General features: G+C 45.1%; 2 protein-coding genes across 4 annotated transcripts in view; one reads left to right on the top strand and one right to left on the bottom strand.

Annotated features, from left to right (window-relative positions):
* The first annotated feature begins 817 nt into the window (after positions 1-817).
* LOC109311491 (cytochrome P450 2K4-like) lies at positions 818-16,517 on the top strand. Of its 3 annotated transcripts, none has more exons than XM_019537147.1 (9): positions 818-1,018; positions 1,108-1,270; positions 2,828-2,977; positions 5,105-5,265; positions 9,393-9,566; positions 10,245-10,386; positions 12,792-12,976; positions 13,322-13,463; positions 15,173-16,517. In XM_019537147.1, exons 1-9 carry the CDS (start codon positions 833-835, stop codon positions 15,358-15,360), a joined length of 1,491 nt encoding a protein of 496 aa, XP_019392692.1. In that variant the 5' UTR covers positions 818-832; the 3' UTR covers positions 15,361-16,517. The 3 variants fall into 3 exon arrangements, with proteins under 3 accessions (XP_019392692.1, XP_019392693.1, XP_019392695.1); XM_019537148.1 differs by lacking the exon at positions 15,173-16,517 and adding an exon at positions 14,091-14,218; XM_019537150.1 differs by lacking the exon at positions 9,393-9,566.
* Positions 16,518-23,056: 6,539 nt separating this feature from the next.
* GLYATL3 (glycine-N-acyltransferase like 3) overlaps positions 23,057-27,493 on the bottom strand; it is an 8,290-nt gene continuing 3,853 nt past the window's right edge. The window contains exons 3-5 of the mRNA XM_019537146.1: positions 26,216-26,339; positions 25,407-25,533; positions 23,057-24,269 (exon numbers count right to left, since the gene is read on the bottom strand). Coding sequence (XP_019392691.1) covers positions 23,843-24,269; positions 25,407-25,533; positions 26,216-26,339 — 678 coding nt within the window. The 3' untranslated portion in view covers positions 23,057-23,842. The remainder of the gene's footprint in view (positions 24,270-25,406; positions 25,534-26,215; positions 26,340-27,493) is intronic.

The raw sequence follows: 27,493 nt of genomic DNA, 5'->3' as shown, positions 1-27,493 counted from the left end.
GGGGCCCTGGACTTGTCATCCAGTTCAGTCCACCTTGGCTTCTGTGCTGGCTTCCCTGCTTGACCCCTGTTTTCCTACCTATTTAGACCTTCCTAGTAACAAAGGGAGAGTTTCCCTGTTACAAGGCTGGCTAGAGCAGAGTAGTTTACTGCCAGAGGAACTCTTTCTCTTGCTTCATTTTATCTTCTCCCATCCCTCATTACATCGTCTTCCTCTGAGTTCGATGAACTGATCAAACCTAGCCCCAACCTGCCGTACAGGCCTCTCTTATTGTTCCCAAAACATAAAAGCTTCTTCTATATTCATTTTCCTTCTGACCAGAGGTTTCAAAAACATGGGCTGGATCTGGCCTGTGGAGACCTGTCATCTGGCCCCCAAGCTGCCCCTAGGTATTAAGTGGACAGGCTGAGTCAGGTATGCTGAATTACACAGAGTTGGCCCAGTTTCACACACACAGAAACCCCAAGAACTTCAATGGGAGCAGTTACTGCAGTGGTGAGCATTTCTAAGCACCTCACCCACAGTGCACTCTTCCATCATTTGGCTGTCCCTGACACCTACCAACACACACCCACTGAGAATGGGATGACCAGGCTGCTGAACTAGTGATTTGGATTTTAGCCAGAGAGATTCAGGTATCTCTGCCAAACTGCTCCTAGCATAAGCCAGCCCCCATCCCACAATGTGCTTTGCAGCAAATGCTCGCTCTTGCCTGAGCATGAACTGACAGCTCAGGTGGGGAGGAGACTAACTATTTTGCAGTCCCTAGAGAGATTAAATCCTTCTCTATGCTAGTTGTTTGTCCAGTAGACGCTGCACTCAGTGAAGGGAAATGGAGTGGACTGTTCTGACTGGGATATTTCTGGTGCTGGCTCTGACTCTTGTGTTTATTATGAATATCAAGAGTGTCTGGAACTGCTGCAACAGGGGGGATTTTCCCCCAGGCCCAAGGCCCTTACCTGTCATTGGAAACCTGCACATCATGGATTTGAAAAGACCCTCCCGCACTCTCCTGGAGGTAAATCCATCTCTGGTGTAGCTTTGCTGACTTCAAATGGGTAAATCTGGCCCACTACTTTAAAAACTCTTATTGTCTTTCCATCTAAGCTGTCAGAAACCTATGGCCCAGTCTTCAGTATTCAGATGGGATTCACAAAGACAGTGGTGCTCTCAGGCTATGAAATGGTGAAGGAAGCTCTGGTGAACCAAGCAGACGCATTTGCAGAGAGAGCTGAAGTCCCAGCATTTGAAGAACTGTCAAGAGGAAATGGTGACTTCAGTTTAATTGCTACTCATACTTGCTCAAGCAGATAAAAATGTTTCTTTTTAAAGAGCGCTCAGGTGCTTATATGCCTATTTGGACCAGCACCCTTGTAAATCAATGTAAACAAGGGCAACAGCAGGTAAGTTGGCTGATTTAGTCAAAGGTGAAATTGGTGCAAGACAGCAGGAACAGCCTGGGTGAGCTATGACCTCTTTCCCCCTGCACAGCTTAATCCGGGCTGGGCTATACCGCTGTTGAGGAGTTCGTGACCCCTTGCGGAGCTATTCCCAAAGACACAGGGTCGCTGTCAGTCTCAAAATTTATTCAGCATGCTGGGCACCCTGAGCAAACTCAGAGGCCCCGAATAAGACTGTTAGAGGCGATTTATAGTTTACGAACAAGATGCGCGCGCAGGTGGGAATTTTCCACTGTGAAGGGAAACAAGATGTTAGGTCAGTGTGGGAAAACTCTTAATTGTTTCAAAACTGGTTTTTGGCTGCGTGTTAATTAATGGCGGGGGCTGTATCTCTGCTTTAGACTTCAAGGCGACGAGGCCTGTGTCTTATCAGCCTGTCCTTGAAGCACTGAGCCTGCTACACTATTATTTATGATCTTGTTGGTAAAATTTCTACACTGCCTCCCCACCACCATTGCTGAATCAGGGTTGGACCATACCTCCTTTCCCCCACTGGGCTGGGGGGGCCTGCCCCCCACTGTGGGTGTTGGATTGATGCCACTAGCTGAATCCAGCCCACAGATAGACCAGGCACTGCCCATACGGCCCACCGAGCCAAAAGGTTGAGCACCACTTCTTTAGACCTCTAAAAACTGTATGTCTCCAACATATCCTAGCATGGAATAAGAAATGTGTCCTTGGTTGGAATCCCTTGCTGCAAAGCTGGAAGAAAAAACAAGGACTTGACCTTTAAAACAGCAGCACTACCTGCTTGCTGTCTCTGAAAAACCTTGAATCCAGCTGCCTGGGTGGAAATAAGCAGTTGAGCAGGCAGCCTAAGATTTCTCCTCTTTAAAAATCCCTTTAAAATTTAGGCCCTTGAGTCATTATTTTTTTCATGTTTGAGATTTGCAACTGGGAAATAATCTCCACTCATCTTTAAATTTATTTTTCTCATGTCTCCTCTGACTTCTTGGACATCCAAAATATCTTGGACATCTTGGCCTGCAGCTCCGCACTCGCTGCAGGGCGCCCTCCGCTCCCGGCGGAGTGCGGGGACCTGTGCAGCAGGGAGTGGGAGAGGCAGCAGGCTCCAGTGCAGGCCTTCCCCCTCAGCGAGTGCTGGAGCTGCACGCACGTGGGGCAGAGCCCCAGCGGCAGGGCAGGCTCCGCTCCCTCCTTCCACGCAGCGCTGGCTGGAGCCGCGCCCCACTGGGCGCCTGTGCCGCATGCAAGTGCCCTGGCCTCCATGCCTGCTGCTGCTGTCACCCAGCCTTAATCGAAGCAAATGCTATCGAAGGCAGTGGTGCATCTTTTATTGTTTAAGAACCTTTATTTTTTTTTTTTTTTTGTCATTCTTATAACATGACGTTGTCCTTTCACTTCAGGTATTCTTTTTTCACATGGTGAAAACTGGAAAGTCATGAGAAGATTTACCCTCTCAACCTTACGAGATTTAGGAATGGGCAAGAGGGTCATTGAGGACCATATTGTTGAAGAATGTGGCCATCTGATCGAGAATATAGACTCTCAGAAAGGTCAGTGGGTGCTTAACTTCATCAAAGCTCTGAGATTGTGATTCCTACCCCATTAGGATACACAAGAGCTTCTTTGTTTCATCAAACTTCCTCCTTTTAGGAAAAACCACTAGCTGTTGTATGGTAGTGTTGGAGACGTGTTGGAGACATGATGGTCCAGGGAATGTGCAAGAGGCAAGGATCTTTGGGAGTGATACCTTTTATTGGATCAGCTGCATAGTTGGGAGAGAATTAGACACGCTTTTTAGGACAAGGCACTCTGGTGATAATCCTTGATCAATTCAGGGTCACCGGGAACTAAAATGAGAAATAACTTTAGGAGTGGAGAACCAATAAAACAAACACCTTTGCTCCTTATTTTAAGCAAAACTTCTAAAGGCCTTTAGATGCAATATACCCTTTGAACAGGGAATATCATACACCTCTATCATTTTGTTCTGTGTTATCTGGTATTTTTACCATTATTGTAAATTGCAGCAAGCTGATGCTGTATGATATACCTGGTTACGCCATCACATTTGCAAAGAGCAGCGTTTTGCAACCTGTGGGTCACAACCCAAAAATGTTTTGCAAGAATATATGACAGGGTCGTGAATGAACTTTAAAAATGGATTCTCCCTTAAAGGAGAAACACATGGAAAACTGTGGCTTTTCCCTTGCAGGTTGGCAGAGCTCAAGTCTGCAAAGGGCTGCTTGGGCCCCCCGCCCCCTGCCCCATACACCACTGCCCCACACACACACCCCACACACAGTGCAGGCTGGGGCAGCAGGTCAGGAGTGAGGGGCACTAGGTCAGGACTGGCCATCGATGTTTACAAATGGGTCCTGGTACAAAAAATGTTGAGAACCACTGGCTTAGAGCACCTGCCTAAGTCTATCTTTTGGGTTATGTTAGATTTCATGATTTCCCTGATTATGGCCTTATGACTGGATTTTGCTCTACCTTTGTACCATACTTCATGAATTAAGGGCAGGGAAACTGATGCCTGGGTGTCTGCCCCTGAATGGGAGAGTCATTAAGGATTAGCAACAACCAACCAAGCTTCTCCCCAGCAAAAGAATAGGCTGGAAAACCTAGGAAAACCAGTTTTTCTTGCCTAGACTCCCATTAAATGATAACCAAGCCACCAGCCACCTGATAGGAGACTTGATCACCTAAGGACAAGACTGTGACTAGCTAGAAATATCACAAAGCAGAAAGGGCTGGAAGGCACAATAGGTTCAGCTATTTTCTGAGCAGCTGTATCTATTAGCCTGGTCTCACTAGAGAATATGGAGCTGGAGACACGAGCTGCAGGAAAACTGGTCCTGGAGTCCTGGAAAGTCATGGTCCAAAATCCAAAGACAGTTCAAGGGTGGAGAAGAAACTGAGGGAGAAAAAGGCGTATGGGGAATAGCATATCATTATTGTGTCTCGTGTGCCATCTCAAAGGTTGATTGGTTTAAGAATTCCCCTCTGCACCACTCTCAGGTTTCGCATGCCCTCACACATTTCTGTGATCAGGTATTCGAGACGGGCTAAAATGTAAACCCGAGGACCCTGAAGGGTAGACCTGGGGGGTAGGCGTGTTTCATCTCCTGGAGAATCTTGGGGTTCAGGCCTATTTTGGCAGCCCAGGACAGATAAAGTATGGGTTCGAACTGTGACACAGTGCCTTGGCAATGAATCTAGAGGCCAAAGAAGAAGACGGTACCAGGAACTCACCCAGACTGAAGGAAGCTTAAAAGCACGTGGCACATATGGCAGCCAAGTGAATAGCCATGAAGAAAACGCACCCTTCAGATCCGTAAGAATAAGTGAGGCTCTGTGGGGGAGAGGGAATACAAGGCACCTGGACTGGGTTCTTTACTGTGATACTGAACTCTGAATTGACCTGCTGCAGGTCACTTAATCTCTCTTTAGCTCCATTTTCTATCTGCAAATGGAAATAGATAAGGATAATGTTTTTTAGTTTGTTTACCCCTTATCGTGTCTGTAGATAGCAAACTCTATGGGACAGGGAGTGTCTCTTGTGGGTATGTAAACCACAGAGCACAGCATAGTCCTGCTCTTGACTTTCTGTTAGCTTAACTACCTATTAACCATCCAGTTTGCAACATCTCTTCTTTCACTCAAACATTTTTTAGGAAAGCCCATTGACCTGACTATGATAATGAATGCAGCCGTTGCTAACGTCATCGTGTCCATATTACTGGGAGAGCGGTTTAGCTACACAGACCCCCAATTCACCAGACTTCTACATCTGATCAATGAAACTATCAAGCTTGCCGGAACTCCATCGGTTATGGTAATGTTGGATTGTTGTGTGGCCTTTGCGGGATCTTAAATTTTTCCTAGTAATGACTGAGAAACCCAACAAATGGGAGGCTAATCCATAGGTCTATGCAGGTGAGTGACCCATCACATATACAGCTGGGAGTGTCTTGCTTTAAAACATCTTAATTTAGTTATACCCAGAGTGACAGTCAGTTTTCAAAGACCCTTTTTAAGGCAAAAAAAAAAACCAATTCAAAGAACGCACATCTTTGGAAGACCCTGCCTGACACAATGACCTAGCTCCACCCTCAGAGGGCATATGTGAAATTATTGTGATGCAATAAACTCCAGCATACACTATGCTGCAGTTTATTGCTTCTGGGCATCACATTGGAACATGCACCTGGGACTGCAGCACATTGAGCTGGGTCAGAGTAGCCCTGGCTGGCAGGGGGTCAGCCTGCCAAACTAGACCTGCTCTGACCTGGCTCAGTGTGCCACAGAGGGACTGGCTGGGACATGAAGGTGCTACAGTACGGGGCTGGCCAGCAGGCAGCTCCTACACTGAAGCATCCTTTTGCCCCAGCCAGCTATGTCAGCATGTACATGTGTGCTGCTGCGCAATAAAGAGCACTGCCATGGAACAAGTTTACAAGTACAGTAAAATCCCTGTTATCTGGCACAAGTGGGGAAAGGTGTGGGAGTGCTGGGTATCTAAAAATGCCGGTTACCTGAGGCCAGTGGTTTTTGGCCGCACACGGAGCAGGAGGCGGGGGGGGGTGGCGATGACAGTTGTGTCGGCGTGGCGGTGACGAGTGGGGAGCTCCTGCAGGTGGCCGCGGCAGTGTCAGTGGTGGGGGGTGGTTGCAAGCGCCAGCTGGTGATTGGTGACCACCCACAGACACCACTGGCAGTGGCAGCAGAAGCCAGCAGCAATTGGCGACCACCCGCAGACACCACCGGTGGTGTTGGCGGGGCGGGGGGTGTTGAGCAGTAAGCACCCAGAGGCGCCACAGACAACGCCAGCGTGCACCCCCTACATGTCACCAATGCCTACAGTCGAGTTAATTAGCTTACTGAGGCCTAATAGGGCCGCACATGTAGATACTAAGACTTTACTGTGGAGTTAATTAGGCAACTCTGCAAAAAACATCTCGTATAGATCATAGAATCATAGAAAATGAAGCTTGGAAATGATCTCAGGAGTTCATCTAGTCCAGGACCATTCCCAACTAGATCATCTCAGCCAAAGCTTTGTCTGGCCAGTTCTTAAAAACCTCCAAGGATGGAGCTTCCACCACCTCTCTGGGTAACCTGTTGAAGTGTTTTACTACCCTCCTAGTGAGAAAGTTCTCCCTAATATCCAACCTAAATGTCCCTTGCTGCAACTTCAGCCCATTGCTCCTTGTTCTATCATCTGCCACCACTGAGAACAGTCCAGCTCCAGCCTTTTTAATGCACCCAAAGTCACAATTCCCTGGATCAAAGAACTCCAGATGTTCTTCCAACTCTCCTTGGATCCTGTCTGTGGCAGCCTGCCTTCCCAAACAGCTACCCTCAAGTGATGCATATACCACAATAACTAACAACCCCTTGCTCTTCGAATGTGCCTCTCAGCTGTTCAGTATCCTTTTAATCACCTGGCTCACCCAGGCAAATCAAGGTTTGTGGAGGCAGGATTCTTGAAGCCAACAATTTTGGACATTGTTTTCAGTACTGTAACTAGGGGGCAAGAAGGTTACAAGCAGATACCCTGTTCTCTGGCACTGAGCATCTCTCCCCACCCCTGGACAGGGAAGTTTTGCCTAGAGTATGAAGGTCATTAGTTATGCCACTGATTGTTCCTGTACAACAGGAGTATCAAACATCCAGCCCACGGGCCTTCTTGTAGGCTGGACCACCCACCCCTCTGGGCTAAGTTCAGTCCATGGGGCTCCCAGCTCTGTCAGTGGCCACAGAAGTATAAAATCATAGAAAAATAGGCCTGGACGGGACCTCCAGAGGTCATCTAGTCCAACCCCCTGCTCAAGGCAGGATCATCCCTCTCCAAACCACCTATACGAGTCCTTTTCTAACCTATTCCCACTGCAAATGTTTTTAAAAGCACGTTTGAGAGATCCAAGAAAGACGGCCCTGCTTCCCACTATAAAGGAAGCTAAATTTCTCCACAGTCCATACCAATCTGTCTGTGATGAAAAAGTCCTTCCTGATCCCAAACGTGGTGATCAGCTGGACCTTGGACAGTGGGGAAAGACCCTTCTTCTTTGGGAAAGTAGTCCCAGTAGTGTAATCAGGAAGGTGAAGAAATCAGGAACCTCCAGGTCTTAGTCCTAGTTCAGCTAGTTGTCTGTCCACCTTGTAGGCATTTTAGCTAGCCCACATTTCTCCCATTTGTATATGAGAAAGTCATGCGAGGCTTTGTCAAAAGCTTTGCTAAAGACCAGATACTAATCATTTCTACCCAGGAGAACTTTTACAATCTTTTCTGTAATGCCCAGTGAAGGGTGCTTATGCCCAAAAGCTTGCAATTAAAGATTTTTTTGCAAAAATCTCAGTCTAATAAAAGATATCACCTCTATTATGAGTCCCAACTGTCTTTTCCTCTAGACCAATACGGCTACAACCTGGATACCAGATACTAATTGGTGCTTTCACTACATTTATGGCATTCCCTCCATCCACTCAGCTACTTACTTTGTCAAAGAAAATCAAGTTTGTTTGACACTCACCTTCCCCTATCCCTTCACCCACCACCACAATCAGGGATTTTAGTCTCCCTTGGCAACTAAGATTGGTGACAGGGGAAAAAAGGAAGATGAGCAGCAGCGGTCTTAGCTCCCTGTGGGGATTCACATTGTCACGGGGGCTGCTCATGGGCTGTCCAGCCCACAGGAAGCCCTGCAGTCCAGATCTGGGCTGTGAGAAGCTGCACATCTTGCAGGGTCCAGCATGCAGGGCCAATGAGTTTGACACCCCCGCCCCATAACATACCTGGCTGCTCTTAACTGCTCCTACCTGGGACCCTGTCACGTCTTCTATCTGTTCTTCCCACGTCACTTACTGCATTCAAACACTATGGGCACCGAAGAGGTATTCCCTTACCCTCAGATACATGGCATGGTCTCTCACAATGGCTAAGTTACATCCCAATAAATATGGATCCTTCCAAGGTATCTCTGACAAGAGATCACAATGCTATGGCACATGAGCCCTGATTTTGTTGCACTGAACTTAGATTTCTGTTAGCTGTTCCTGGTGGAGTGTGTTGAGAAGTGATCGGGGCAGGGTTTTTTGTGGTGTATTTTACTGGACCAACTGTATAGTTGGACGATCTCTTGGCATCAGGAGATCTCTTGGCTTTCAGGCATCAAGGGCTCTTTTCCAAGTCCTTGAAAGAATGAAATGAGATTAAGAATTTTATCTTAAACTTGACACCTAAAAATTCAACTAACTGCAGCCAGCAGCACAGGAGGAATGGATCTGCTTACACAGCCTCTGCCCCTAACCTGGGATGACCACTGGGATGTGCACACCAAACGCTCACTCCTACTCAGCTAGCACCAAATCCTGGAAATACGGCGATGTCTGTGCCTCAAAGCAGTCCTGAGCACATGCCCTAGGCTACTCCCAGGCTCTCTGGCATGTGGAGCTGGAGCCCATGTGGGATATTCTTCTCACGCAGCGCTCCCAAGGTCAGGACAGAGGTGGCATGGACAAGTTCCCGAGTACTCAGCTGTACAGTTCACTTGTACCCAGAAAAGAGCAAGGATGCTAGGTTTACATTATCCAAAGTGCTGCAATTGTAGCAAAATTAGACCCAATCTCACTTGCTCATGTCATGCCAAGCCAAATATATGTTTGCTTGGTGGCATGCTTGCACATGGCAGAAACAGGGTAGAGAGTAGTCTTCCAGTTATTGCTTCCCTCCTGTGCCGGCTAGATATGGCAAGCTTAGTGTATGAGGAGATAAGGTTTATGAGCTGTTTGAAGCCCCAACAACAGCTTCCTGTACCTCAGTTAGCCAGTCTGAAAATTGGGCATAAAAACATTGACATGTTTTAGTAAAGTTTTTTCAGCCCTTTAACCTGCATGTGTTACCCTTTTGTTAAGTATTCTCAGTACTTATTTTTGCTGTCTCTGACTTCCTTTGGTTTTTAGATCTATAATCTGTTCCCAACACTTGGCTTTCTCCTGAAGGGTCACAAGACTCTTCTCCAAAACAGAGATGAGCTTTATGCTTTTACACAGGTTGCTTTCACAAAACACCTCAAAACACTGGACAGAAATGACCAGCGAAGTCTTATTGATGCGTTCTTCATACGGCAGCAGGAGGTAACTGAGTCTCTACGTTTCCACAGACTTGCTTGTTTCCTTCTTGCACAGTGGAGGTAAAAACATACTGCGCAGAAGCATAGCACTGCCAAAGTACACGCCTACCAAAGTAGCCGAACTGTGCAGATAGCTTGCTGCTCTTGGCTCTTTTGTAATCAAGGCATTACCCAAAATTCAGGGCCTTGAGAGTCACTTCAGAAAGGAAGATACATTGAGGATGGAGTCACAGTAACACTGACTCAGCTTTGGTTACTTGCAAACGCTGTACACAATCCTATTTTCCTGATTACAACAGAGATGAAAAAAAACAGAGGTCTCTTTGCTTGTAGCTCTGAGCCTGTCTCCATCATTCCTCAGCCTAAAGCATTTTTCCCTTTGGTCTTTCTCGAGGTCAGGTTCCCAATGCTTGCACAGGCTGTATTTCGTGCTTCCTGGTTTCATATACAGGCACAGAAGCCCTCACAAAGCAATAGCCAGTAATGATGCTTGTGTCTCCATCAGTGCCTTAGCTGTCCGGTTCAGCAGCAGTCTGAGACTGACAACTGAGAGGTTTCCTAATGCAACGAATCAGAGACATTCCAGTTCCCTTTAGCATTGCAGTACAGATTTTACTTAGTAAATACTTATTACCTCACTGGAAATCTTTTAGTTTTAATTTTTTTTTCCTTCTTTCCCCAGGAGAAAAGTGATACCAAAAGTTATTTCAACAATGACAATTTCAAAAGCCTCATAAGCAATTTGTTTTCTGCTGGTATGGACACCACTTCCACCACGCTGTGCTGGGGCATTTTGCTAATGACGAAATACCCTAAAATTCAGCGTAAGTGCTTTTTTGACAGGCCCCATGGTGGCCAACACTACACCGATCCTACCTATTTATTGGTTTGTTGGATTGATGAGATGCCTGTTACAGGGTGAGCTGGCCCTGGGGAACCCTCAGCCCTCTGGAGGAAGCCCAGGTGGGGGACATTTGGGTAATGAGGGAGCTTAAAACCCCAAGGGAAAGACTGGGAAGGGGAGCAAACTGAGAGGGAACAATATGAAAACAGGAGGAAAGCTATGAGCAGAACGAGCTTGGAGCCAGGCTTGTCTTTAGTCTGCAACAATAAATAAATAAATGTAGTTGTTCGTTAAAAAAAACCACTAAGAAACTGTGAATTTGATTGAACATCTGTCATTGGAATGAGACGGGATGCAAGGGTGGATAGACAGAGCAGAGCAGCACCACCTTGTGTGCTTGGCAGTTGGCAAGGATGTCTTCTTCAGTGCTTTATGGCTCACAGGAGCCTCCCCTCCTCGACCTCCCCCCAGTCATCCCCACCAACCACATGCTGCTTCAGCCTCCCATTGGCTGTTACCTGCCTATAACGGCTGCTCAGGGCTGGACACAGGCTTGTGCGAACTGGACAGCGAAGCTGGGGCCCAGACAGAAAGATGGCCCAAAACTGGTAATTTTTTTTATACTTATCATTATCTCTGGCCAAAGTGGGGCTGATACTTAAAGTTCACCCAGAGCCACCAGGAGTCTAAGTACAGTGCTACAGCTGCTAGCCCTGAAGGTAAACTGGGCTACGTGACCCATGGCAGTCTGAGGCAGCAGGCAGGAAAAGTAAAGGAATGGTAACTTTTGACATTATATATAAAAAAAAAAAAAAAGCGTAAAAAAGATTGGTTGTCAGTAAAAAAATATTTTTTGACTTGGGAATGCTGGGTGACTCACCCATGTCAGAAGGCCGGCTGCTTCATTCGGCAGCAGCTGCAACTTCAGTCATCAAAGGTAGCCCCCTGTAGACCACAATGTAGTAGTCTAACCTTGAGGTCAACAGAGTATGGTTGATAGTTACCACGATCAATATTTAAATAAAGGGTCTCAGCCAGCTCACCAGAGGTAGCTGGTGTTTCTTGCCACTGCTGCACCTGCAGCAGGGGATTCAAGAGCCACCCTGAAGGCTGTGAACCTGAGCGAGAAGAGGAGGCTAAATGCCATCAATAATAGCTGTCCCAATCCTGCCCCACCCAGGTCAAGAAGTCTTCCCACCACAGTCATCTGTCTCGTGCCTGGATTCAGCTTTCCAGCTACTCCTCGCTTAACATCATTGTTACATTCTTAGAAAATGCAACTTTAAGCCAAACGATGTTAAACAAATCCAACTATGTCACAGTAGTTACCTACTAGCAGGCGGCAGCCAAACAACGTTATAACTGAACATTGAGAGACTTTAAACAAGTATGTTCCCTAATAGATCAGCGATGTAATAACAAAACAACATTAACGGGGACAACGTTAAGTGAGGAGTACCTGTAATTGGTTCAACCTCATCCAATCTCCAATTGCAACCATGCTCTAGGAAAAGACTGAGACTGACACTGCATGGTCCAGGTCATCATCATTCTGATGGCGCTTCACTCCAAATGTCTGCATAATCTCACTCAGTGACCTCATATATATGTTGAACAGGAAAGGCAACAAGATGGAGCCCTGGGGAATCCCACAAGAAGCATCCCAATGAAATAATGAGGACACATCTTCCCCCGCCATCCCTGGGACCTCCCTGCACTGGAGAATCCCACAGCTAAATCCTGAGCTGCTCTTGCTTCAGCTAGAATAGCCAGGTTCTCCAGCAGGAAGCTGTTATGGCTCCTTTTTCTTTGAATCATGTACAGAGAGGAACATGAAACATCAGTTTATGAGTGGGTTTATGCATTTATTTATTTGCAGCCAGATTCCAATCTCAGATACACCTATGCAAGCCTGGAGCTGCTCTCTTCTAGTCACTGGACATGCTTTTGTCTTGTGCTAGGAATTTGCAACTTAGCAGATTTCAGCATGTTCACCAGAGAACACATTGGAGAAGTCAACCTCTGTTCTCCCTGCAGGTGCCCAAATTTCACCATGTATAAAAAATGCTGCTTCATGGCAAGAGGGTGCACAAGTTTCATCCGTTACCACTACTTGGTTGTAAGTGCTCAGAAGGCCTACTTGGCACTTCAATGAGAATACGGGTTTTCTTTGCACTTCTAAAAACTCTCCATTCACTTTTAATAGTGCTGAGCAAATGTGTTAAAGTCAACTATTGTCAGCATCCCACTTATATCTGGAAAGAGAGATTTCTGAGACTGTACCATATTATTTTTTATATACTGTTATGTATCTTTTGTAGCAGAAAAGTCCCATACTTTTCCATCATTAGTGAATGTTGGTCACCTCATGTACAATTTTTGCAGAAAAAGTCCAGGAGGAGATCGAGAAAGTACTAGGGTCAAACCCTCCACGCATGGAATATCGAAGTAAGATGCCCTACACAGATGCAGTTATCCATGAAATTCAGAGGTTTGCTAACATCCTGCCAATGAACTTGCCTCATGCAACTACCATGGACGTCACTCTCAAAGGCTACTTCATTCCAAAGGTGAGCTGTTGGCAGCCCTCTTTTCCTTCAGTCTTCTCCTGTGGTTTCATAGATTTCATAGACGTTAGGGCTGGAAGGGACCTTGGAAGATCATCGAGTCCAGCCCCCTGCCCAAAGGACAGGAAGTCGGCTGGGCTCATAGGATCGCAGCAAGATCAGCATCCAAGCTCTAGCTCCAGTCTTGGTTAGTTGCATTAAATCAGAGTGGATCCACAGACCCCGGACAGTATTTGCAATGGCCTTATTAACAAGATGTGTATGTTGTACTTTTCAGTACCTATTCCTATAGCAGTGGCCAAGAGACCATATTCCTCCATGGGATAACTCCTCAGTTGTGATTTTCAGGGAACTTACATCATCCCCTTGCTGGCCTCCGTGCTGCAAGACAAATCTGAGTGGGAGAAGCCGGATGCTTTCTATCCTGAGCATTTTCTTGATGCTGAAGGAAAGTTTGTGAAGAAGGAGGCCTTCATGCCTTTTTCAGCAGGTACCTTCTGTTTTCTATTTACTGCTGTGAGGGGGAGAGAGCTAGGATCCGGCAGATTATGCCATAACCTAGTGATTCGATCCATTTTAAACCTCATACCCTCTCATTTTCTTCCTTTGGAATTTAACAATTTCCCCATTCATGGAAGGGGCTGGAGTGGCGAGTTGTTAAGCTTTCTGGCTACAAGTCTAGAGGGATAAGCATGCACTTCACTCAAGATATTTTCCCTTTAATGCCTGTCTATAAATGGGACATTGGCCCTTTGGACAGGGGATCAAAGGTGGAAAAATGTGGCTCTGGCCACATCACTCCTTCGTGTGTTGTCAGCTTTGGAAACACACATGCATCAAATCTGCTAGCCCCGTGGTCTAGTAAGCTGGGAAGACCTTTGACCCTGACTCTAAATATAAGCCTGTAATGCTCCAGAGAGCATGTATTCACCAATAGTAACCCAATTTGGGTATTTCTCATTCCACTACAATAAGGATCTTGTTTCTATGAGCAATGCCTTTGTCATCTCGGTATTGGGCTACTACAATGCATTGTATAACCCCAATTAAGGAAAACATCATTTGACTTGAAGGGCCTGAAATCAGTTCTTTATTATTAACTTCTGTCCTGAACCAGAGCCTGAGGAGGCCACATCAAATGTCAACTCGGAAGGTGAAAATTACACAGATCGTGGCAGCTTACCTGTTGAAATACATTTTTCACAATCACAGAGCATCAACCCTCGGTGATGTGCGCTCAAATCAGTTAAGATGTAGCTTTTAAAACTGAGCAAAAATTTTACAAATATATACAAAAGTTTGGAAAGTAGATTGTTTCTTGCTATAGAAAGACTTTTTAAGGTTTTAAATAGAATGTATGGGTTGTTGTTTTTTTATTTGGTCTTTTAAATGTATTTTTTCACATGTAGACTCAGATGCTCATTTTAAAAATTCAGTTTAAATCTAGTCATGCCTTGATCTGTCAGGTAAATTGATGAAAAAAACCCAGCCAGATCAGAGGTGGAAATGAAAGAAGAAACAAGAACAAATTGAAAAGTATAAATGCAAAACAAAAAAAATGAAGGTGTTGCTGAGAAACAAAAACTTCACAACATTCAAATTGGTTTGATGCATAAGACTTTTCAGAATATAAATATATCTGGATTAATTAAAAGGATATGTAAAGTACGTCTATGATTGTACCATCACTATTCCATAGGACAAATTTACTTTCTTTTTAAATGCTTCTAAGATATTTGTGATTTTCTTTACAAACCGACACATTTTTAGGAAAACGCCCTGTTCTCAGCTCCACCCTCTTACGAAAGGAAAGGCCATCCAACTCAAGCGGTCCTTTTAGCTAGTAGGATTAAGGCACACCTTTTCAGTAGCCAGTGGTATCTATCTGAGGGTTTGATGTGGCCAGCACTTCGTCTGGCCAGCTTTGACTTCCCTGGGCTGAATGACTAGGTATTCATGTTTAGCTAGAGCATTTGGGAGGTGCCTTTAGCATGAGTCCAGAAAACTTGACCACGTTCCCCTGGAACCATAGCAGGATGCATTAGCCACTCCCCGTGCCATGAAAACTCTCACGAAGAGATGCTTCTGTTCTGAATCCTTACATGAGAAGAGAAGTTGGCCTGTGTCAATAGGTCCTTCCTATAGCTAAAGCAGCCACTGATTCTGAAATGTTGATGTTTGTCATGCCTTTTTTTAAAGGTCGGAGGAGGTGTGTGGGTGAGACTCTCGCCAAAATGGAGCTCTTCCTCTTCTTCACAAGCCTCCTGCAAAGGTTCAGTTTGCACTCTGCTCCTGGTGTTTCCAGCTCAGACCTGGACCTCACCCCTGAAGTTGGGTTGACCTCAGGGCCCCTGCCCCATAAGATCTGTATGGCAGCACGGGCTTAGGGTTCCCTTTCTGGCATGCCTATCTTATCTGTGTATCTTCAGTCCTTCCCATGCAGCTTTACACAGGCCTTTGGCTATAGTTCAAGCAATGCTTTGCTAGCCTTTGCTTGATCCCTCTCATACTAGTTCACAGCCCCACGGAGTCAAGTGACCTTAGTGAGATTCCACCGTTATAAATGTGCTGTGCATTTTTCATTATAATAAAAAAAACAGGCACAAATCTCTGTTTCTTCCCTTGAATCATTCACAACTAGAAATACTGCTTTGCAAAGGAGACCCAACCTCCACCAGCCAGTAGCCAAGACAAACATCATGGGTGGCTGCAGGACGCATGGTCAAGCATCTTGGGCATCTTTGGCACAGAAATCCTGCTGATGCTGGCTCCTTTGAAGCCCCAAAGTGCTGAGCCTGCGATCTCAGATGCCATTTCCCTACCACCCCTTCACATTTATGACTTTCAGCTTGGCAAGAAGGGCCTAGGAGAAGTCAGGACTGCAGCAGAGATAGGCAAAGTGATTACAGCTCCACAAAGCCTCTGCTGCCATTCAGTCTGCCGCTCCTAAGTTTTCAAATTTGCCCCAAACTTCTCTTGCTTCAGAGATGAGTAAGGGTGGAAGAGACCAACCTGCTGATCAGCACAGGATCACCCCCGACTACTCTGTCCCAGGAAAGTTTTTGTCTAAACTGCTGTTAAAAACTTCCAGGTGTGGAGATTTTACAGCCTTGCTTGGTAATCTCGTCCTGTGCTGAAACACCTTGTTGGTGAAGAAGTTCTTCCTAGTTTCCAGCTAAAATTTCCCTTGCTGGAATTTAAGAACATTTCTCCTTGTCCACTTCCCTGCAGCCACAGATAATAATTCATTACCATACTCTTTTTTCAGATTGATACCAGCTTGGGTGAAGCAGGAGACCTTCTGGAAGGGAGGACTAGGATCCACAATGACCTAGATAAACTGGAGAAATGGTCCAAAATCAATCTGATGCAATTTAACAAGGACTATTGCCAGATCCTGCACTTGGGATGGCATTATTGTATTAACACATCCACACTGGGGAATGCTTGGCTCAGTTACAAGAGTGCAGAGAAGAACATGGGGGTTATAGTGGAAGATAAGCTGAATACAAACCAACAATGCACTCCTGTTGTTAAAAAAAGATAAAGGCCAAGAGCATTCTGGGTTGTATTAACAGCAACATCTCTGAAATCAAAGGAACTGATTTTTCCAACTTGTTCAGCACTCCTGAAAACTCCCCTGGAGTTCTGTGCTCAGTTTTGGGCATTGCGCTTCAAGAAAGGTTATAGCAGATTAAAAAGAGTCCAGCAGAGAACCCCAAATTGATTAATGGTCTGGGACTCTAGCTTGGAGAGCTAGAGTTATTTAGTCTGGAGAAGAGACAACTGAAGGGAGATTTGATAGCAACCTGAAGGGAGATTATAAAGAGAATGGAGATAGCCTTTTTTTCTGTGGCTGGAGGGGACAGACTAGGAGCAATAGCCTCAAGCTGCAGCAGAGGAAATTTAACTGGGGATCAGAAGGAACTTTCTGACTCTGAGGATGGTCAAGCAGGGAACAGGCTCCTTGGAGAAGTGGAGTCTCCATCCCTGGAAATTGTCAAGTGCAGGTTAGACAGACACTTGGCTGGTATGGTTTAGTCAGTAGGGCTGTGCGAGTAGGCAGCTATTCAATCCAGCTTTGGACCCAGCTGCTTCAGATGCCAGGGATCCGATCCAGAGCTTGGGACCAGGTTTCCACTTTGATCTGGCCGAAGCAGCTCCAAAGCTTCGGAGCTGCCTCAGATATCCAGCCATAGGGTATAATCGGGAATCAGTGAAATATCTATAACTTTATTGTTTTTCGTCTGATTTGGATGAAACTTGCAGGAGTGATAGCTTGATAGCATGAAGCTGATCAAGTTTCAAGAAGATCAGTGCAGGGGTTTGGAGGAAACTGTAACCCAAATTCTTGAAAGCAAAACTCATGTCACGTTACACCACAGGGGGTGTGAAAACTGTAGGGGTGGTAGCCTCTGCTCAGCCCACAAAGCCTCCTGATTTTCAAGAAGATAGGTGCAGGGGTTTAGGGGGATCTGCACGGCAAGCTGTTGACAGGCAAAACTCATGACATAGGTGACACTGTGTGTTAAGGCGCAGAAGGGTGAAAGCTGCAGGGGTGGTGGCCCCTGCTGTGGCCATGATGCCCCAGTTGTCGAGGAGATTGGTGCAGGGGGGTTTGGGGGCCCTGCACCTCTAACTGCTGACAGGCAAAACTCGTGGCATGGGTGCTTGTGGGACTGACTGTGTCTGTCTTGGTGCCAGAGGTGAGGGGGGAGACACTACCGCAGGTCTGGCTGCTAAACTACTGTGTTACCAGTTACCAATCAATCACGATTCACCCAGGGGCCAGCTCAATACACAGTAGCTAGCTAATGTAGCCAGTTAATTAGCAGCAATTAACACCTAGAAAACCAGAAACTAAGGAGAGGAAATAATCAATATAGATAGTCAACTGCCCCAAGACGGAGACAGTCAGTTGCACAAGCACCCATGGCACAAGTTTTGCCTGTCAGCAGCTAGAGGTGCAGGGCTCCAGAAGCCAGAAGCCCTACACCTATCCCCTCGACAGCTGGCAGGCTTCATGGCCACAGCAGGGGTCACCGTCCCTGCAGCTTTCACCCTCCTGCGCCTTAACTCACACAGCGTCACCCATGTCATGAGATTTGCTGGTCCGCAGCTTGAGGTGCAGTTCCTCCCAAACCCCTGCACTTATCTGCTTGAGACTTGGCAGGCTTTGTGGCCTCACCAGGGGCTACTATCCCTGCAGTTTTCACCCTGCTGTGTTGTAACATACACATGTGACATGAGTTTTGCTTTTAGGGATTGGGGGTGCAGTTCCTCCCGAACCCCTGCAACAATCTTCTTGAAACTTGGCAGACTTCATGCTCTCAGCAGAAGCTACCATCCCTGCAAATTTGATCCAAACCAGACAAAAAACAACAAAGGTGGTATAGATATTTCATTGATTTCCCATTATATTCCATGGCCGAATCAGCCCCAAATCTTTTCCCAAGTGATTCAGAAGCTCTGAATCGATTCGGAAAGCCTAACACTTCCAGCGATTTGATTCAGATTCATAGATTCAGCCTCCAAAACATCCAAATCATCTCCAAATCCAAATCATGATCTGAAGCTTTGCACAGCTAGGGATGATCCCACCTTGATCAGGAATGACCTTATAAGGTCCCTCCAACCCTATTTTCCTATGATTCTTAATAATCACCCTTCAAGAATTTGAAGTTAGTTCTGAAATCCCACCCCCCTCAGTCTTCACTTCTCCAAACTATATAATCCCAGTTCTTCCAATCTTTACTCGTAAATCATGTTTCATAGACCTCTAATCAATTTTGTGGTGCTCTGCTGGACCCTTTCAAATTTGCCCCTGTCTCCCTGGAAGTGCAGTGCTGAAAACTGGACACAGTATTAGAGATGAAGCCATACCAGTGCTGAATGGAGTGGAAAAATCACTTTCCTTGGCTTTCAAGCAAGTCCTATCAACACAGCATAATATGCTATATGGTTTGTTTGTTGTTTTCCCCCCCAAAAAGAGCAGTGTTAACGCATATTCAGTTTATTGTCCACTGTAACCCCCAGATCCTCTTCTGAAGTACTACAGCCTAATAAATCATTCCTCTTTGTGTATGCTATTTTTCCACCCCAAGTGCAGGACTTCGCATTTGTCTTAATTTGAATTTTATTCCATTAATTTTGGACCATTTCACTAGTTTATCAAGGTCACCCTAAATCCAAATCCTACCCTCCAGAATGTCTGCAGCTCCACCCAGCTTGGTGTCACCTGCAAATATGCTAGACACAGTAATGTGTGTCCAAAAAAACTGTTACACGGTGCCCTAGATCTGGGCCCACCAGTGCTGAACAGAGAGGAAGAATTCCCTCTGTCTGCTGGCAATGTTCCTACTAATGCAGCCCAGTATGTCGTTAGCCTTCTTCATAAAAAGGACACACTGTTGACTCATATTCAACTTACTGTGTCTAAGGTTGCCAAAAAGGTCCTGATCAAAGTACGAGAGAAAACAAAATCGAAGGTATGAATTCTCTGTGTGAGATTGCGAAGAGAACCAGGGGATCAAATCCCAAATTGCTCTCTACCTCGCAGTCCCTGCTGAAAGCAGCCTCTGCTACAGATAGCGCATGGTCTCTCACTCTCTCACCAATGACACCCACACCAAGGTGAGGGTTCACTCACTAATATAGCAGCCCCTTAGCCAATCAGGCTGCTTGACTGTTAGAATTTTCTAGTACGATTACATCATGCCTTTTTGAACTGAGCATGTGTGAGTTAGAACTCTATGTTGTAACTGAGCATGTGCAGGGCTGAAAAGTAGGTCACCGGTGATTGACAAGCCAACAAGTCACCCAGGGGGCACATGCTGGGCACGCTGTGGAATTTTCCATGGGCTAGTGTTATCTGCGCATGATCGGACTTAACTCATGTGTTGCCAGCACCTCTTTAGAATTTTGTTTGGACAAAGTTCAGTGCAGTTCCAAAGTTTAAGACAAAACTAGTTTAAGATAAACCTGGTTGAATATATTATCGGACTTAACTGATTTGGGTCAAACTGGTTTATGAAACTTCTGTCCCAGACCCCTTCCTGGATCAAGTTAAATCACAGTCCCCCAGCACCTGAACATTCTCTCCAGCCCTGGGCTGGGCTGGGTGGTATGTCCCAGCAGAGAAGGGTTGGGGAGGGGGAAAGGCAGGGACTGCCCCCTGCCAGGCAAACCCCAGCTCTGGTCTGGTTAAACACCCACTTCCCACACAAAGCTGCCCTGCCCTGCCCTGCCAAACTTACTGCTGGCTGTGACTGTGGACTAGATATCCCAGAGGCACATGGAAGCAGGAAGAGTAAGTGATGAACAACCCTGCAGAGTCCCACTACTGTGATTGTGGACTGCAAATCCCAGAGACCTTGGGGGCAGCAGGAAGAGGAAGTGAACACACAGCCAGAAAGCCATGCGCTAGCACTTGTTTAATGACCTAGTACTCTACATATTACTTCTGACCTGAGCCACTGCAGGCATGTGGCTGCATTTTCCTGAATCAAAAGTAAATGTTTGCTCACTTGTTAGTCAGTTTAATCTCTGCGGTTTAGACTAACCTGCAAAGACCGAATCAATTCAGCTTTGGGCTTTTTGATGGGCTGTACTTAGCTCTAGGGTTCGGTATTTGATCAGTCAAATAAAGCTCAGTCAATTGATCAGTCAAATACTGGTCAAGAATTGTAAAAACAATTACCAATAAGTCCAGATAATACACAGAAAAAGCACAAATGTTCCATTAAGAAATGTGTCAAAAAACAATAAAAAATCGTATTTCTGTCCAAAAAAACTCCAAAATTGTAGTTTTTCTTGTAAAAATGCTATAATCCTTGACCAGTCAAAAACTATGCAGTCACTTAACCAGTCATTGAAAATATTTGACCAGTCAATTAACTGGTTTGCTAACCCTAGTAACAACAAAGATTCTGGATCACTACATATAATGTGACACGTTCTGAAAGTGTGGATTATAATGAACACAGGCAGTTTACATACCTGTTACAGGATTTTTTTGTAAGCAATCCTTTAAAATTTAAAAAAACTTGTCTAATATAACAGGACCTCTCTTTATCTTGGATATATATATATACTTGACTCCCTTAACATGATATCTGAATACTTCTCAATCCTAATATGCTTACCTAATCCAGTAGAAAAGAGTCTGTTTTACAGAACGGAAACCAAGACATTATTAGAGGGACTAAGGGCAAGATCTTCCAAGACATTTAAATATGGGATTCTTGTTAACTTAGGCACCTCAGTGGGTGTTACATGCCTAAATACATCACAGCTTAAGTGATTCATCCAGGGTCATACAGAAAGATTGCTGTAGAAGCAGCTCTCCCACATCCCAGCTTCGCATCCTCGCTACTGAATCTTCCTTTCCATTAGAATTGTTTGGTATATTCCATATTATTCCATATGGCAACCTACTATATAGCTAGATTTAGACTAATATAGAGTGCTCATAGACAGAGTGGCTGAGCTCAGCTAAACTGGGGCAACATTGTGCTTTTTGTAATACCCAAGCAACTTTGGGCCAGATCCTATTCAGTGCCTAATTAGATCCCTCAGGGTGACCTTTTCTTGCTCTGATCCTCAAAGAAGCATTAACTCACCTGCTTTTGTAACATATCATCACATTAATTTTAAGATGAAATCACAGGAAACAGCAAGAAAGAGAACAATCTGCCCACTTTTTGTATAAACTGTTTTCCAGGGATCCAAGCAGGGATCAACTTAGATCTTGCTAAGGTGCCTAATACGTGGAGTAGGACCTGGCCTTTTAAATATAAGCTAGCTCTTCATCTGGGCCAAATTCAAGGAATTTAGGTAACCTAGTCATTTTTATTAGGAATTTATAAGGGTTTCCTTGGTTATCCTATGTGTGTCCTACTTATATTTTCCGTACCCTCATGCACACCTAATTTACCACTTCTCCTGCCAATTTCTGCTGATTGAGAAATTTTTAAATCCTTACAATCTTATACAAGACCCAGTTTTGAGCTCTACGTACACAGTAATTTCTCCAGCTGGCCTCATTCCAAGTGGCTATTCTACCATGTTAAAATATTTTCCTTCTATAGAAGGATGATTCGGTTCTTATATGCATATTCTTACATTTATAAGCAGGTTTCCTCCTATGAATCAGAACCCCCTGACATGCAATAAAATGTGGGAAATGTGGCAGATGACACATAGAAAAAAACAATATTGCAGAACAATGCAGAATTTTGATCAAATGCAGCAGGTCAAATCTCTGCTCTTGTAGTGTAATGAGACCCATTAAGCACAGGACTAAATAGAAATTAGACCCTAATGAGTACGGCACAGCACAGGTAAAGTACTGTGTGACCAGATAGAAGTGCAATTGCAAAAATTATCCTGTATGTATTCACGTAGGGAGTTTTCTCATATGAAGCATCTTTTAAAGGAGGATCTGTGCTATCTTATTGCCTGAGGAGAATTTATTTCAATGTAACAGCTTCTGAAAGAATCATAATCCCTTCCTTTAAGATCACAGCTGTGAAACCTTTGAAGCACCTGAGATCTAGTTCTTTTGCATATGGTTGAGCATATTTTTTATCCTTGAATCTTTCTTTAGATGTCGATGAGCATGTAGATGAGCAGATCTGTCATCAAATGTACAAAGGCTGATATAATTACCTTTCCGGTGTCCAAGTAAAATGCTGCTAAATATGTTTACTGCTAGTAGGGGTGACACACGTGAGTTCAAGTTCTCTGATAGTAGGATTGACACACAGTTCTTACGTTCTGTGGACAACTCTTACAACCTTTCTTAATAAAAGAGGTAGAACTATTTTATCACTTGGTTGCTACCTAACATGAAATTACGGTAATGATTGCAAAACTGCTATGCATTCAAAAGAAGCTATGAAAAGAATAAACAGACAAGGAACATAGTGACTTGCTAGATAACAATATTGAGTATAGCCTTGAAAGAAACTGGACGGAGCTGTTAACTTCAAGGATTCTGCTTCCAAAGATTTGCAAACCATGTATGGTCACAACTGGAATTACTGGGACAAATTATTGCAGGCAATTAATTTGTCCTGATTACTCAGGAATGTAGAGAGGAATGTAGGGAATGTAGGGAGGGACTAGAGATGCCAGGGGCTGTGCAGATAAGTGTAACAGGGCAAAAGCTGATATAGAAACAATCTAGAGGCAAAGTCTACAGCATTTTACTGCTTCTAGGGCCCCCATGTGAAAGATGGGTGCACTAGATATGCACGTTGTTTATTTTACTGTCTAAGAAAAGTTTCCTTTAAAATGTTTTTATTCTAAATAATGGATACTTTGTTTTAAGGAAGCTGCTTGGTCACTGATTACTTCTGTCAGCCCCAGAAGGAACAGAATTGCTGTCTGGGCATATATCAGACTTGCTGATATAAAACAGGGTTGATATGCAGGGGATTATAATCCAAGGCCTGGTACGAAAAGAATCAAAAAGGGGTGAACTCAGGAAGACCAGAAGGGGACAGAGCTAGCGTTGGCCCCAGAATTGTGACAACAAATATACAACACAGATAGGAAAACTAGAGGAATCATTTTTCAGTCAGAGGAAATGAGTGAAACGTCATATATGGTTGAATTGCTATGGCAAAACAGTAGCCCTGAACCCATTCTTATCTGGCTTTGATTTGATGAGTTATCCAGTCCTGAATAGTTATTTGGATAGATCAGCTTCATAGTTTTTTATGGCCAGAAAAAAAATCATGTAAGGTGATCTTCCATATAAGAGAGACCATTGAATTTCACCAGTAAGCCCTGTAAAGGAGGAGGTGAGTGAGTGTTATAAATCTCAGTCGTTTGTACCTCTAACTCAGGTCTTGTAACTGAGGACTATAGGTGAGGTACAGCTAAGAAACACAAAGGAGTGTGGATGACTCGGAAAAAATGACAGGGAAGAAACCGAGCATTCATACTTTTCAGCAATGTTATAGAAGGTACATTCTTCTCCAGGACATTACCCTGAGCTGGAAAGCCCTGGCTATGTAACTTCTTAGCTAATATGGTAGCAACAAGTCGGTTATAACCCTTTCTGCGGTGCTCCGGAAGGGTATAACCATGAATCATGGTGGCAAACTGGTCAGTTAGACCCCAAGAGATGGGCTGTCCGTTGTCATCCAAGACACAGATACTGGGGAAGCAGCAAATGAGGTTAGCAAGGTACCTCCGGCATTGCTCAGTGCCTCCCCGTGACCAGGTTTCACTGAGCAGGCTGGCGTGGGAGATGTCCAGGTAAGCCAGTCTCGGTGCTGGGTCCATCCTGGGAAAAGTACAGGAAAGCAATTGGACACATTATTGGAAAAAATGGGGCATCAGTAGCTAGTGAGCATGGAAGTTAAGTCTCTGAATCAGAACTTCTTAGACCTTAAATGCTGGAGGCTGCTAGTGAGAGGAACTGGGGGAAAGCCCTGGTCATAGCCAGTTGAGTCTCCCTTTCAGCATCTACACCACAACTGAGAGACACGGGATAAGGACAAGATGGACCTGTGGTCTGAATCTGTTACTTAAAGGCATTAGGAAGTTATAAACCTACAGTTCTGAGAGCAAGGGCAATTTAAAGCCATTGTTCTCAATATGAATGGGTTTTCCATTCCACTGCACAAAAAAAAAAGCAGAATAAAAGAAGATTGGGTAGGGTAGGCTAGCTGCTTGAGGGAAATAGTGCCATTGTTACTGAGTGCAATCTAGTAGTCAATGCACAGGTTTTAAATGTCCTTTAGGCATGATTTTAATTGCAGCATTTTCAGTACAAAAAATGTTTGTTGGACTGCACCAATCCAGAAGCCGGTAGAGGTCTGGAGCTGAAGACGTGTCTGAATGAAACTTCAAACATAGCGGACACATAGCAACATGCCTTACGGTCTCTTGAAGCCAAATGTATACAGTTCTCTATTCTCTTTCCCTCCATGCCTTGGATATGGGGGAAAGCTTTGGGAGTGCTCAGGGAATTCTGAATCCATTACTAAGAAACTGCATGTAGGAAAAAGAAAGCCTTTGTTTCTTATGAACACTGCAAAATGGTGCTGTCTCACAGACATCCAACCTGTGGAGGGACCGTGAGAAAAGATAGGCTCCAAAGCGGTGTTGGAAGGTCCCTGTGGAAAGATACATCTATTTCTTAATATTAGGGCATTAATAAAAAAGGGAAAGATGAAAAGAGAACAGGCTTCTGGAACTCACGCACGTGACAAGAGAAAAGAAAGAGGGAAGATATTTATTCTGGAAGATAAAATAGCAGAAGAGTGATATAGGTCAATAAAAAGATGGATAAGAAAATGGAACTTTTACACCTCCAGCCCTCCACTGTGTTAGTTTTCATGTAGCATTTGGTTTAATGACCTAGTAGTCTGCATATTACTATTTCAATAGCAGCATGGAAGGATGCGATTAGACATACTGAAGTCTGACGTCCGGCAGTGTGTCAGGGTCTGGGTGGATAACCATCTGGAAGGAGGATACTTTCACATCAACCTGCTTAGACCTAGCAACAGCTATGGATGTTTCATATATTCCTGCCTGGAGCCCTGTGTGTACAAAGAGAAATATGGAAAATCAAGGCTTGGATTCATTGGTTCATCTGACATCTTTAAAGGTCTTGGTGTTATTCAAAATGTCCACCCTCTTCTACACCTTCTTCTTGACTTCATGGATATAGAATTTTCTGCCCAGTATATGTCAGACCCTCACACAGTAATTATATCTCTAGCTCTTGCCTTCTATTGAGTTATAATATGATTTTAGAAAGACATCGAGTCCTGACTCTAAGATTTAAATGGGCAGAGTATCCACCTGACCCCTAGCTAAGTTAAACATATGCACATCATGTCTCCTCTGAACTTGTCAAGCCTCAGCTTCCAGCCCCCGGGTCTTATTATGTCTTTATTTTCTGGATTAAAGAGCCATCTACTACTGTCATGTGACATGTTAGTTAGCCAAACATTCTCTAGGGATCTGTGGCTTTAACTGAGAACAGACTATGAAAAAAATTAACATCTTGTGAAACAAAGATTGGGACCCATATAACTGAAGGCAGAATTTGACCAAATGACAGAGAAACCTACAGGAGGCATGAAATGCAAAAGCCAGAGAGGTTGTGCCTGACTCACTTTTCCTGCATCCTGCGTTTCACATCTTTACAAGGACTCCTTATCCAAAATGCGGTGGCATGGTCTATTTTCCCTTAGAATGTTTTACATCAGTTTATACCCTGTAGCTGAAAGATCTGTCCCCAGTTGATGGTGTCTCTCTCTTCTAGTAGCTCCCGGTAAGCCTGGAGGTCTCTGTAGAAAACTGCATATGCATTGGTGTAATGGTCACGGTCATCCACCTTCTCAATAGAAGAATAAATTAAATTGCTAAGAAACATTCTTCCTTTACCCCTTATCTAACAAATCAAAGCTCAGAGACATCCCAGTCAAAGATCCAATAATCAGATCTTCAAGGCTTCTCGAATTAGAACATACTTTTGGGGTATTTTTATGGTGGAAAGTAGTTAAGTAATTCCACAGTGAATGTCAGGATCAGGTAGAAAAACAGATATTCATTGCTATTCATGTCCCTGCAACAGCTGATAGTTGTGGAGGAGGAAAGACCTCACCTTTCCAAGGTAACCACCTACCCTGAGCCCAGTGGCAGCTTCTTAAGGCTCCTGGATATTGGGTTCATTTTCCTGCCAGCTGCTTCTGGTCCCTTTGTCTGTCTTGTAGAGATGGGCCCAAACCAGCCCTGGCATAAACAAGAGCCCACTGATGTTACTGGGCATCACAGGATTAATTTAACCTGCTACATTTATCTCTGCAAGTCCCACTACTGAGAAACATGTGGGTTCCCAGGGCTGAGCCAAGGACATGTCTACAGCAGTTACCATGGCAGGAGGGAGCATGCTCAGAATACACTGTGCTGCTGATAGGTGGCAGAAAGGGGGAGCTAACAGGGATTAGCACCCCCAAACGTGGGGCAGCGGTATGGCCCTGCAGGAGACATGGGGAGGGGTACGCACACGGCAACGAGGGAGGGAGTGGGGCTCCAGGCACTGCACAGCCGGGGTGGGGTGAGGCAGGGCACGAGACATGGCTATGAGTTGTGGGGGCACAGCCCCATGCGGTATGGGGGGCATGGCCCTACTGCTACATGCACCCTGGGAGGTATTGCAGCATGTGCCCCCAGATCTGCACAGGGAAGGGCAGGCTACCACTGCAGGCTGGGGATGGGGTTGTACTGGATTCTTCCCAGTGTGGGGGGAAGAGGGGACTGGGCTAGGCTGTGCTTGGGGCAGGCAGCAGTGACCCTGGGAGGGGGGCTATGGGTGGAGGAGGCTGCAGCCACCCCAAATTCACCGTAGCCCCCCAAACCCCCCTCCCAGCACCGCCGCTGCCTGCCCCAAGTGTAGCACGGCCCAACCCACCACTGGGAAGAGCCCGGCACAGCCCTGGCGCCAGCCCACAGTGGCAGCCTGCCCTGCCCCATGCACAGGTCCAGGGCACA

The sequence above is a fragment of the Crocodylus porosus genome, unplaced genomic scaffold (assembly GCF_001723895.1).
Source record: "Crocodylus porosus isolate Cpor-Errol unplaced genomic scaffold, CroPor_comp1, whole genome shotgun sequence".
NCBI classification, from domain to species: domain Eukaryota; kingdom Metazoa; phylum Chordata; order Crocodylia; family Crocodylidae; genus Crocodylus; species Crocodylus porosus.
This window is presented reverse-complemented; position numbering and strand designations above follow the sequence as displayed.

Coding starts and splice junctions, on each gene's coding strand:
- LOC109311491 (XM_019537147.1), top strand. CDS start 833: ATGGAGTGGACTGTTCTGACTGGGATATTTCTGGTGCTGGCTCTGACT. Junction 1,019..1,107: donor CCTCCCGCACTCTCCTGGAG/GTAAATCCATCT, acceptor TTTCCATCTAAG/CTGTCAGAAACCTATGGCCC. Junction 1,271..2,827: donor AGAACTGTCAAGAGGAAATG/GTGACTTCAGTT, acceptor CTTTCACTTCAG/GTATTCTTTTTTCACATGGT.